This window comes from Trifolium pratense, linkage group LG7 (genome assembly GCF_020283565.1).
Source record: "Trifolium pratense cultivar HEN17-A07 linkage group LG7, ARS_RC_1.1, whole genome shotgun sequence".
NCBI classification, from domain to species: Eukaryota; Viridiplantae; Streptophyta; class Magnoliopsida; order Fabales; family Fabaceae; genus Trifolium; species Trifolium pratense.
In genome coordinates, this window is record NC_060065.1 from 48212838 (window position 1) to 48226499 (window position 13662).

The window sequence follows — 13662 nt, forward strand, 5'->3', positions numbered from 1 at the left end:
CGATTTACAGTATATAGTTAGCTTTTCCAAGTTTATATTACGCAGTTAGAAAATTGGTAGTAGTTCTTTACACTGATTATTCTATCATTCAAATCAGTAATCACGTTTTAGATGTTTTACAAAAGGTTTCCTTTATGGGACTTGAGAGTAACAAAAGGTTTTGGAAAACATCTTAAAAAAAACAAAAAATTTGGCGAGTAATTTAATTCTTTTTTTATTAAAATTTTAATCTTATTTAGGGTCGTTTGCTGTAGATGATTTTATTCTGAATTTGACTTAAATTATCAGGAGGATAAGAAAATATTTTACTGATTTATAAGCAGGATAAAAAAATATTTTATTGGTTTATTCTATATTTTAAAAGAAAAATGAAAATTAATAAAATATAAATAATAAAATAATTTAATATTCTCTAAAAAAATATTAAATAAAAATAATAATTTTTAAATATATAAGCGATTTTCTCACCAGAGTAATTTATATAATCTAAAAAGAGTTTAATTGTTGTGCATAAAATTATGTTACACATACGTTCAATAATATGTTGGCATATTATTTGATGATGATGTATAAAATAATTTTATAATAGTGTATATTAATTAAATTCATAATTATTTAAAAAATGCAAAACAGCTCATCAACCAATTTTAATTTTTTTAGTACAATTTTTGACAAAACTTCATAATATACCTTAATCTCAAATACTGGGAATGGGTTCCCCTATTCACACATTCGAAAGTAATTAAATTAAGATTAAATTGTTGAGATTTAAATTCGACATCCGGCAAACTATTAAACCAAATTTCATAATTTTCTATTATAGGTTAACTTCAATTTTAGCTTCTTAACTTCCACAAACTTATGATTTTGACACTATAATTTTTATAATAATATTTTTGACCCTCTATTTTTAGTCTCTTTTATAAAATAATGATCCTCATTGATTTTAACCAAGTCAATACACTCGTGTCATGCGAGTCATTATCAACATGACAAGACATGTTGACGTGTCATGTGAGTCACTTGTCACGTGTATATTAAGTTGGTCAAAATCAATGAGAGTCATCCTTTGACAAAATGGACAAAAGTTAGGGAGTCAAAATCAAAAGTGTTATTAGATGTCAAAATAACAAGTTAGTGGAAATTAAGAGTCAAGTTCAATTTAGCCAAACAAATGTTAATTTGCCCTCTATTAATTATTTTCATTTCAAATAGATATATAATTATACAGCAAAAATAATTGTCATAACTAAATGTATAGAAAAATTTCTACAAATTTTAACTCAACCAATAGAAATATTAAATTGTTTCGTCAAAAAAATAAAAAGAAATATTAAATTATTAAATTGGACGATGATTATTGAAATTCAAACCCCAATTCTTCACTTTGTGTCTGGAGCAGAATAAAAAGATAAAAATCATAGTAGATATTCTTGTATTTTAAGACACCAATAATAATACCAAATTGATATATAAGAGATAAAGTGTTTAGGATCACAAATGAAGTGTTTACTTTTGTATACATAACGGTCAACACCCTTATATAAAGGCAACAAACTCTAGAATTAAAGAATAAAGAACTTCATAATTAACTACACTTGATCCCTTTCAATCAAGTGACACCGGAGGACACAGACAAAGGTAGGGGTGGACAATGGGTCGGATTGGGCCTAAAATAGCCAACCGGCCCAATTCACGGGTGGAGAAAAGCAACCCATATCAAACCATTTTTGGGTTTTGGGTAAAGCGGTTTCGGATCACACGGGTCACGGGTTAGATGACTGGGTTCATCAGTTTCATTTCAGACAAAATAAAAAAATTAGATCTCGTAAAGAAAAAATAACAAAATCGAGAAAATCATCAAATGAAGCCACAAATTATAGAAATATGAAAGAAGAAAAAAACCAGAAAACCCTTTAATAAAATTTGCTGAAGATGAAGAAATAAAACATATCTAGTGCAAAAGAGACAGATCTACGGGTGTGAAGTGGCAGCAGATCGTAGATAACAAAAACAACATAAGCAAGTATATATGGTAGTTTGAGACTTTGATGTGTGAGAGAAGAGAATCTGGAAAAGACTAGAAGTGGAAGACAGTAGTTAAGTATTTGAGCTTCATTAATACTATCCAAAAAATAATGATCACTCGTACATCTTAATTGTATACTCCCTCCGGTCCTTATTATAAGGAACAGTTTGGAAAAAACACACATACCAAGAAACCTTATCTTTCTTAATAAAAATTCTAAAATTTTACAATCTATTACAAAACTAACCTTGGTGTATTAATTTATCCTTAGGGAATATATCAGTCTAATTAATGCATAACTTTGGAATGGATACAATTTAATAAGGGTAAAAATGGAATTGTAAGAATAAATTTAATGATTGTTTCTTATAAAAAGGACCAAATTTTTTTTCCAAATTGTTCCTTATAAAAAGGACCGGAGGGATATAAAAAACAACAACCAACCATAATACTCCCTCCCGTCCTTTTTATAAGGAACACTTAGGGCAAAAAAATTAGTCTTTTTTATAAGAAATTTTGACAAATTTTCAAATGTTTTAAATGTCCAATTTCACTTGTGCCCTTATTTAGTATGAGAGAGAATTTAAAAATAAGTAAGTTAGTTGAATAAAGAGTAATTAAATAAGGGTATACATGGAATAAATTTAAATTTATAAGAGTATTAAATGAAAATAACTATGTTGAATGTGCTTCATTGGTCTGTGTGATTTTTTTAAAGTGTTCCTTATAAAAAGGACCGAAAGGAGTACATGGAGGAAATTTATTTATTGTAACAGAGAGAGTATTTGTAACCTACACTACATCTCACCTACTTATGATCACACTATCACTTTTCAAGGATTTGGTTTCCAAAGCATATTATGTTTTCAATGCATATAAATAAATAATACTAATAAAGTGGCTTGATTACTCCAGTTTCTAGTCATAAGTAGTTTCTATTTCTTCTATATAGTTAGACACGGGTGGATCGGGTACCCGTGGTTTAGAAAAAGCCACCCGAACCCGACCGCTAGTGTCCACTTGAACCTGTTTTTTTAGTTCGACAGACCCGTTTGACATATTGAACCCGACCCATTTCGGGGTTTTTACTTCGGTTTATGCGGATTGAACCGGTTTTCGGGTCCTTGTCCACCCTTAGATATATGCATATCTCATTTTTCAAATTTGATTCATGAGTGGCCTACCATATCATCTTTTCAGGGCTCATTCCTAGGCACATGCATGTAGTATTAAATAGTACTCTTGATTGATGTATGTCATTGTCATGGGTCTTCAATGACAATAGTGAACTGATTAAGTACTCCATATTTTTATTACTTATTGAATTACAAACTTTTTTTTTGTATTCTGAATTACAAACTTTAGTAAACCAAAAAAAATTACAAACTTTAGTTTTTTTTTAACCAAAGTATTCCGAATAATTACAGAGACTAATTTCGAATAATTACAGAGATTAATTTTTTAAAATAACTGAAATTCATTTAAGAAATTTACTTCTTCCGATAAATATTTTCTATATGCAATGATAAAAAAATCAAGGTCTAAAATAAATATTGATTGGTCACATTATAAGACTCTAATCTCTTCTGTCGAACTCAGCACATGTTAATAAATTGAAGAAAAAATTTATTCAACCCAAGTGGAAATTAATTTTAGAAATGGTGATGCTATACAGACTTGAGTCCTCTCTGAACCACAGGAGATATATAGTTGCCTATCATACGGCTCACTAACTTCACTTGCCTCTATGGGAGACTCGCTTCGGGCAGGTTCGGATTACAATACACGGCTCTACGAAGGAAAGGGTTAGTGGGTTGGGAACGTTTTCAATATTATTCTTTTTCCGCGAAGAGAACTACAAGACGAAAAAGAAACCCATCTTTTCGACCGGGAAATGCGAGTCTGTTATGTCCACTTTCTTGATATTTAGATGCTGTTAATTTATTAAAAAAAAAAAAAGTGTGCAAAATTAGTGACAAAGTAATACTTTAGCAAAAATTCATATCTCATTTCATATATATACTTGAAGGGATAAGAATAAAAAAACTTGAAGCATTATGTTGTTTATGGCAATGGCAAGGACGAGGTACTGCTCAATTACAAACTTGTAGGACGCTAGTGAAGTACCTTTTCCTTAAGTCCTTTCTTAGCTGGAGCTTCCGAAACACATGCACGCACGCGTGCATGCATATACACACACTAAATATATAAAAAAAGGTGCCCCTAAAATTTTGATGTTCTGTGCGGTCGCTCTTCTCGAACAGCCTCTGGAACTCTCCTGTTTTCCTTATTTATGAAATACTCCTAAATAGAAAAATGAAGAAGGTTTTGGTTTACGATTTCAAATTATTTGGTTGGTTCCTGTGTGTGTTTCATGCTTTGAATGTAGGGTCTGATAATTACGTGTGTTAGAAATGAGTTTAAGGTTATTATCAGTAGAGTAGAGTAGATTAGTTGAGTAGCTATAACTGTGTAACTGCAGAAACCACCAAACTCAAACAAAGGAAGGATTAAGCTTTGTGAAGGCAAAAGTAAAGTTACCAGAAAATATGAATTAACAACTCTCCTAAACTGTTCAAACAATAACTTAGGCAAAAATGTAGTAAGAATGTGCATGCCAAACTAAATCAAATTTATGATTTGGTTAAATTATTAAAACAATTTTTTTCAAAAACTGTTTTTTCTTTTTTTTTTGCAAAACCAGTTCAATCTGTTTCAAAACCGATTTATAATACAAATCAACTATTTACTTAAACCGGTTCGAAAACCTTGCTTTTCTGCCTAAACCAGCCTTTTCTGTCTAAAACTGACTTTTTCTAACTAAAGATAACTTGGTTCCAATACTTAGAAGTAAAATTTCTACTAGGAGCACCATTAGTATTAAAGAAGTGTGGAATTCATGGACAATGTTGGAACATTGTTCAACACACATTGACAAAAACATTTTTTTTATCAATCATTGACAACAACATTAATAGCAGCAAAATCCTTAATCAATGCAAGATTCTATAAACTAACAAACAAGATATCCATTACATATAGTTTAAAAAAAAACTTATTAGTTTGTTAGACCTAACCAGTTTTTTTCGAACTGAACAACAAAAAACAAGTGTTACAATTACAATGTTGTGAAAACAAATAAAACTGAAAAAAATAGCAGATTCGTCGCCTGAGAGATTCGAACTCTCGCGGGGAAACCCCATGTACTTAGCAGGCACACGCCTTAACCACTCGGCCAAAGCGATGTTCATGTTTCTAGTATTCTATTGTTAGATTATACTATTTTAGTATCTAGTAGTTTTAGATTTTGTTTTAAAAAGCAAAATGATATTGATGCATAGATACATTGAAAATAAATGTGGGAATTGATGGGGTAAATAATCAATAATTTGGTAATTGGTTAAAGAATGGGAAACCTTTGTAAAAGGCTTGTGTGATTGACTATTTGTTTGGCTTTGTAAAACTTGATTGAAAAGAGAGTGTGTTTACATCTATGCATACTAGTCTTGTAAGCAAAATTTCAAAAAAACACTCCCTTTAAGAAAGTAGTAGGTAAAGTGTATTTAATGATTGAGAAAAAGTATTCAATTTCCAATTTTACGATTCCTTTTGTTTTAAATTAAAATAATTAATTGCACACACTTCATATTCTTTTGGGTAAATTAGAATTTATAACATTAAACATAATGATTGCAGTGAACTTTTGCTGATATTTGAGACTAACAATTTTTTTGTTTTGTTACTTATATTTGAGACTGGAGGGAGTACTTTTTAATTCAAAACTCTCTTGTTCATTGCGAAACAAACCCTTGAATCTGTGAATTTTTCCCTTTAAATCAAATAGATCTTGATAAAACTACCACACCCAATATTGGTTTGCCTCAAAGCCAACCTCACTTTTTCAGTTGCAAACAAGGTTTTAAATAACAATCATAGTATACTTGATATATTGTATAAAATCACATTTAAATAAGGCCTTAACCACCGGAGAGACTTCTAAAACTTTAATATTGCTCGCTGAGTTATTTTTAAAACCTTTTTTTTTTTTTTGATAAGTTAAGAGCATATAGGCTTCAAGAAATGGTTAGACATCCCAACTATGCAGCAGAAGGAGGAAGATTCATGACTGATCCATCCGTGTTAACTTTTATCCATGGAAGTGAAGGGGTTTTCCAGATTACAAATGATATGGCTGGAGCATTACAGAGCCTTGGTTTGAGTCGAAGACGCTCTAAAATCGAATGTTGGGATTTTCCATCTGCCATTCGTTATAAAAGATGAGACTCTAGCCGTGAGGAATTGAGGAGCAGCAGTCGGAAGATTCAACGTGTCCACAAGCGGGGAGCCTAACAAATTATCCATCCAAAACGAAACTGAATGCCCTGAACCAATGAGCCATATCGTATTCGCTTTGACAGTAGGCACATGATCCTTTATACCATGCCAAATGGAGGACTTCATATATGTTTAAGCAGGATTGCCATGTTTCAAGTATTTAGCACGACATTGTTAGAAATAATATAAAACCATTGATGTGGCTCTATCCTAAAAGCTTAAGCTTTTGGGATAATCGGTTATTTGACATGGTATCAGAGCCTCTATGACTAAGTGGTCTAGAGTTCGATTCCCGCTCCCCTCAAGACTTCTTCTGCTAAACAAAAAAGAAACGGAGAAAGTGGATCTCCTTGTCTGACTCCTTGCGTGCATTGAAAATAACCAACTGCTTTCCCATTGATGAGAATAGAGAGACATGCTGAATGTAATATTTCCCGTATTGATGCAGAAAACACGGCTAAAACCAAATTGATGCAGGACAGACAACAAAAAATTCCAATCGATCGAATCAAAAGCTTTTTTAATGTCGATCTTCAAGGCCAAGTTCCCGCCATACCTATTCTTTTGTAATACGTTAATAGCTTCTGAGGCAAATATCACACATTCAGAGATATGCCTATGTGGGATAAAGCCACGCTGTTGTGGAGAGATAATTTTCAAAGTGATAGCAGACAACCGATCAGCCAATATCTTTGAGATAATTTTAAGTTGGAAATTAGCCAATGCGGTAGGTCGAAATTTCTCAATAGATACAGCCCCTGGTATCTTAGGGATTAGAATCAGAAGATTGGAATTGAGATTCGTATGCAGCTTACCAGTCAAAAAGAAAGATCGTACTGATAAGACAACATCAGCAGCAATAATATTCCAAAAGTGTTGATAAAAATGACCACCAAAACCGTCCGGACCAGGGGCTCCGTCACCATTCATGTTAAAAACAGTATCTTTAATTTTGACACCGGTTGGCACCTCGGTTAGTCTAGCATTATCTGCTATTGAGACCATATTTGGTATGCAATTTTGGACTAAATTATTCTGTGTGCAGCTGTTATTCTCGCAAAATATATTCTGGAAATAATGCAAGATATGTTGCTCAAGATCAGCGTCATTCATCAACGCTCCATTGTCATTGTTTATCAAACGGATAGACTTGGTGGCAGCTTTAATCTTTGCCAAACGATGGAAGTATGATGTATTTCGATCACCATGTATGAAATGATGGACTCTGGCCTTTTCTTTCCAGAACTGATCTTGCCCCAAAAGTGCCTTAGTCAGAACTATCTGCGCGTTGTAGTCCAGACGCTGCAACTCATCTGTTATACCATTACTGTCAATTGCCTCCTGCAGCCGGATAACCTCATCAATAGCAAGCTGCACGTTTGTATCAACATTCCCAAACACTTGTTTGTCGCAAAGCAAGCTTTAACCTTTTAAATTTCTGCTGTAGACAATACATAGGAGCCCCATAAACGGGCTTGGACCATATGTCCCGAACAATTCTCTCACAGTCATCGTGTGCAGTCCAAGCTTTGAAAAATCGGAACGGTACAGCCTGTTTCACAGTAGATACGTTTTGGCTAACAAAAAGGGGATGGTGGTACGAACAATGCTTAAATAGAGCACAACAATGCACGGACTGCCAATGGGAGAGCCAAGCGTGGCTGCATATGGAACGATCCAACCTTAACGCCACAAATTCAGTACCAGCTCTGCCGTTCGCCCAAGTGTGATTCACTCCAAGAGTATTGAGATGAGACAAATGATTAGCGTTGGACCAAAGCAAAAAATCCTCGCATGAAGTCTTAGGAGGTAACCACTTCCCTCGTTTCTCATGAGCTCCCAACACCGCATTAAAGTCTCCGAGAAAAATCCATGGTCCTCCATATTGTGCTTGTAACTGAGTTAAAGTATCCCACAACAGTTGACGAATTAGATATGACGCGTTAGCATAAACATCCGCAATATAGGCCTTGACAGTTTGGAACAAAGCTTCAAAAACAATGCATTGATCAGATGAAAAGATAGGTGTGAATGAGCTAGAGCCATTCCATAAACCCCAAAGATTGGGATCTTTATTCGGCCGAGAGTTAACACAAAACTTATCAACATGCAAACTGTGCCAATACCAATTCAGGATCTGTTCAAACAAAACCATAGGCTCAGCCAAGAATATGATGTCAGGTTTATGAACTTGATAATAATGCTTTAGAGCAGTTCGGGTTTCTTGGTTGCCAAACCCTCTAACATTCCAAAATAGGAGCTTCATAAAGACATGTTAGATTTCCGGTACTACTAGCTAGTCATTTGTTCGCCTTCTTTTTATGCTTAGAGACATATAGGGTGAATGGTTCTTCGCCTTCAGCCGTGTCCACGCTAAGATTTTTAATGAACTGCAGGTCCCTTTGAACCGCCTCATCAAATTCAGTATCACTTACCACCTCAATGGTAGGTTGGGTTTCTGGCACCATATCAACGTTTTCTTTGTCTACTGCACTGTCATCAACTTGCTGCATGTCTGCATTCTCTGTATCTGCTAAACTCATGACTGGAGTGATTGCATCAAATATCCGACGGGAAAGATCCATGTCCACAAGCACATGTGTGTAGTGGCCTAGTTTTATAATTGTTTGATTTTAGTTTCTTCTCGCCGCTTATTTTTAGTTTTTTCATTTTTTTTCTTTGGTTAAATACAATTTTGGCCTAGTTTTATAATTGTTTGATTTTAGTTTCTTAAATTTTAGTAGTTCGATTTTAACCTTTAAATTTTACAATTGTTCAATTTTGGACCACAAATTTACTCTCTTTTACATTTGTTAGTCCTCTGTTGATCTTTTGACTAAAAATTGTTTATGTAACATTTTAAAGTTAAAAAAGAAAAAAATTCAAAAGTTTTAAAAAATATTTTTAAAACTTTAAGATACCACATAACAATTATAGTAAAAAAAGTCAACGGGAGACTGACTGGTGTAAAATGGGGTAAATTTAGGGGTCAAACTCGAGCAATTAAAATTTAAGAGTCAAAATCAAACAATTATGAAACTAATGGACAAAACTGCATTAAGCCTTTTTTTTTTCTTCTACTCCCTCTATTCCTTAATACAAGAAAATGTTCATCTTTTAGATTTATTGAAACATTGATGTATTTGATCTATTGCATAGACTAGTAGATAGATCAATCTTTAAGAATTAGAAGATGTATTTTTTAACGGTAGAATTAGCCGGCATTTCGTCTTTGTGTGTTACCAATGTCTTAGCAATCCTAGATTAATGCATTTTGCAATGCAAACCACTTCTGACTCATTGTTTTTGCCATTGTTGGACTAGTCATCTAGCCTCATCATCTCCCATTTGCAAGCTTCAAATTGGGTTTCCTTAAAGTTATTTCTTGGCACCAGATCCCAAACAGTATATCCTTCCTTAAAACAACCTGCATTAGGACTCAGGAGGGCTTCATGTCAGAGGTGAAGGAAGCACATTCATATAGAGAATGGGTATTCATCCTTGCATTAACATGGCTGAATCCTTGGGAGAACTCATATGCTGCTATTGCTACAATGCTTTAAATTCTCCAAAGAGTTATGCAGAAAACCTTTTGCATAATGAGGATCAAGACCCTCTCCATCTCCATATAGAGAGGATCCCAGCTCATATATGATCTTCACAGTTTAGTTATTTTTCTAAACAGAAGTTTCAAGTCACTTTGCAATCGCATACGGGTACCAAGTTGAGATGAAAAGCACACTAATTGCACCATCTAAGATATCATTTAGCTTATACTGATCAATTTGTGGACTTCATAATCCTAGAGAATATTAATAATGGTTAGATGGCATTTTCCAAAAATAACGCTAGATATAGAAAAACTATGAAATAAATACATCTAACATTAAACCAGTCCAATAAAATTAGAGTAAATCTTCAATTAAGAATTTCAAGTACAATTTTCTCTTGTTTAGTCTTTAAAGTATATGAAAGGCACTGAGGCAGAAATATGTGGTCCTAATTTTATAAATATCACAATCAGATAATTATTTTACCTAATGAAAAATACAGTAATAATAGGTCGTTCTTACTTTTCTCTCTTATATATGATGGAAAATTATAAATTATTTTTCAAAAGCTCCTATATAGTTTTCACCATTGTTTGTATTTTGATTATTTCTTAAAGCTGAGATAAATGAATAAAGAACCCAAAAATGAGATTATTTCTTTTCAGAAAGCTTTTCTGTAAAATGATCTGAAAGAACACAAATGCCGAGATGCTCGTCATCAGCAATTATTGTAAAAATACCCGATCAAAGGTACAAAAACAGACATATTCCTAACACAACTAACATTCAGTTTCAAAATGAGGTTAGCGAAGATGCAAGAATCGCGGAATTCACACTCACATATAACTAATAACTAATATTCTCGTATATATTCTCCCAAGCAACACAAGGTTTTCAAACAATACAAGTAACAAACAGACCTAGTCTTGGGGAATATCAGTCTCCTTTTGGAGATACCGAAATAACTGAGGAATTGTATATGAAGGTTTGTCCCACGATTTGATACATAATTTTGCCACAGCTAGAAGACTTTTAAGCTCCGTACAGTCATAATTGTTTCCAAGATCAGGGTCTAACATCTTATCTATTGAACTGAAAAATCGGGATTCTTGAATCCATTCAATTAAATCAGAACCTTCCATCTCTGAAGACTGACCGGTGACTAGTTCCAGTATGAGAACTCCAAGTTGGAATATAATCTTGGAACTTTCCTGTCCTGTGCTATCTGAAATGGATGAGGCCAGTCAGCACAAGGTGCTTCAATTTTGTATTTTGCTTCACAAGTAGTTTACTAAGAGAAGTTACCTTGGGAGTATGGTGGTATCAAGACAGAACTTCCACCAGTAAGAAGGCCAAAATCAGATAGCTGTAACAACATAAGGAAATCTCATTTGATTCTATTTCTAAATAATATTGCTTTATTTGCCGTTGGCAATATCAATCAGATATGATACATTAAATTACAGTGAGAAAGGGAACTATGTCCTTACTTTTGGGGTGAAGTTCTCATCTAACATAATATTGCTAGAGCTGATAGAGACATGACTTATCGGTGGTTCACTGAAAAGAAACAAGTACTCCTGCATTTAGAATCCAAATATGTCAGAAAAGGCCAAAATCAATTAAACATGATTGGCAAGTTTTGGAAGGTACAGATCAACTTCAAAATGACAGCAAATACAAATTGTGTTTTGACACAAGCTAACTTTTAAATTCATCTATGACAATGAACTAATTTCCCTCATTCGTTTTGCCAAATTTACCGAGCAATTTTTCTTTCAAACAAGGGCCTAACATGAGCATGTGTCAAGTTAGCAGGGATTTTTCCACATCCATAATCAATTTTGGAGACTTGAAATTTCAGGGTTTTCAAATTCAAATTAATTTCAATAGTAAAAATAAAATAAGAGTGCAGCATGAAGTTGAAAATATCAGGTATCTTTTGTTTGGACTTTGCACATGCTTTGATTAACAGAGCTTACCAATGCAGCCACAACACCATTAGCAATCTGCAACCTTGTCCTCCAATTTAAGGGAGTCTTCAAGGGGTCTGTCAGAATCCAATCATCAAAACAAAATAAAAATATTGCAATGCTAATCTAAACTTTTGTTTTTCCTTTCAAAATTTACCATTGAGATGTTCCTTTAAGCTTCCATTTTCTATGTTGTCAAATATGAGCAGTCTGCAGAAACAACCCAATACAAAAAGTTACAAAAGTGCTATATCTATCTACCCCCAGACCAAAAAAATTCTAACTGTAATCAATAATAACTGTCACTGTCCAAACGAATACAGTCTCATCCAGTAGAAATGAATAACATTTACAGAAAAAGAATTATCAAAAGAATATTAAAATAACAATCTTCTTTTTTTTTTCTTTAACAACGAAAGAAATTATGATGTTTTTAAACATTAATATCTCATATAAGTTAAAAAAAATATGGTGTAAAGTGGGTATTCTCCATTCCTCTGCATACAAATATAAAGAAGACTAATTCTTTGAGCCGGGTAGAACCACAATGAGAGGCAAAACTAGATTTTTAACGCTTATACTTTACAATTTTTTTTAAAAATTTAACTTCTTCATAAAAAATCAACGAATTCGTGAAGATTTTTATAATAGGTGAATAAACATAAACTATTGCAAACTTAGATTAATAGTGCTATGAGTTTGACATTGTATTTTATAACCTAAGAGACAAAGTTCAAATCGCTCTTAAAACAGTTAAAATGATCGCTAGTATCACTTTGGCCGATAAGAATTTCGTTGGCTAGTTCAAATTGAAACTAAATCATTTTCTAATCCTGCTTGAAATAGAAATGTCTTTATATAACATTCTTCTTACAAAGCAAGCAAATTAAGTGATAACAAGACATATATTTTTTTTCACATTTTCCTACTCAACCAGAAAGACCAATAAAAATTTAAAAAGAAAATGAAAAAATGTGAAACCTCTTGCTCTTGCGATTGTGTCCTAAAGAAAAGCCTTTGAGAGAAAGAAGGTGTCGATGATGCAAACGTCCTAACAACTGCACTTGTCTATGAAAATTCTCATCATTTCCTTTATCAAATTCTTTAACTTCTTTCACTAAACAAACACCACCATCACCAAAATTCGCAGCATATGCTGAAACTTCAGAATTGCTATAAACAATTCTTTGAAAACAATCTGTTGCTTTTCTAACTTCCTTATACGAAATTCTCCTCACAAAAAACACCGATCCTGAACAATTCAACAAATTACATACATCAAATTTGATCAATTATTCAAAATAACATGAAATTAAAACAGATTAACAAGATAATTAACAAAAAACACCGATCCTGAACAATTGAACAAACTACATTCATTGAATTTGATCAAATAATCAAAATAACATGAAATTAAAACTGATTAACAAGATAATTAGAATTAACAGTGAATTAGTGAAGTAATTGAGAAAAAACAATGAGAAGGATTGAATTTGAGTTACCGGAACGAGATCGGTGAAGCCATTGGAGAAGGTAGCGGCGGAGCTTGCGGATCAAGGGATCCATTATGGAGATGATGAAAGTATCGGTTACAGATAACGGAGTTTGTTGGAAAGATAACACCGTCAAATTCCATTATCAGTTACTTTGTTTTTGTAAAATAAAAGAAAAAAAAAAAAAAAAGAATCTATTGTTTGTGTTTAACTTGGATTCAGAGTGAGTGAGACACGCAACGGAATGGGGGGGGGTCAGGTTTAACGTGCGTCGACATGAT

The 13662-nt window shown here is 33.0% G+C and overlaps 1 protein-coding gene and 1 non-coding gene across 2 annotated transcripts; both read right to left on the bottom strand.

Moving 5' to 3' along the window:
- Positions 1-5192: 5192 nt before the first annotated feature.
- On the bottom strand, positions 5193-5274 carry TRNAS-GCU. Its single transcript has one exon. It is a non-coding gene; the product is annotated as a tRNA-Ser (tRNA).
- A 5484-nt stretch (positions 5275-10758) lies between these two features.
- LOC123897750 (probable receptor-like protein kinase At1g49730) lies at positions 10759-13662 on the bottom strand. The gene is made up of 7 exons (XM_045948498.1): positions 13391-13662; positions 12870-13140; positions 12046-12098; positions 11898-11965; positions 11406-11495; positions 11221-11281; positions 10759-11140 (listed from the first exon to the last, which is right to left on the bottom strand). Exons 1-7 carry the CDS (start codon positions 13452-13454, stop codon positions 10836-10838), a joined length of 912 nt encoding a protein of 303 aa, XP_045804454.1. The 5' UTR covers positions 13455-13662; the 3' UTR covers positions 10759-10835.

Excerpts from the sequence above, each read along its gene's own strand:
- LOC123897750 (XM_045948498.1), bottom strand. The coding sequence starts at position 13,454 with ATGGATCCCTTGATCCGCAAGCTCCGCCGCTACCTTCTCCAATGGCTT. Across the intron at positions 11,966-12,045 it reads CTTAAAGGAACATCTCAATG|ACCCCTTGAAGACTCCCTTA; the intron begins GTAAATTTTGAA and ends GGATTCTGACAG. Across the intron at positions 11,496-11,897 it reads ATGGTGTTGTGGCTGCATTG|GAGTACTTGTTTCTTTTCAG; the intron begins GTAAGCTCTGTT and ends TTCTAAATGCAG.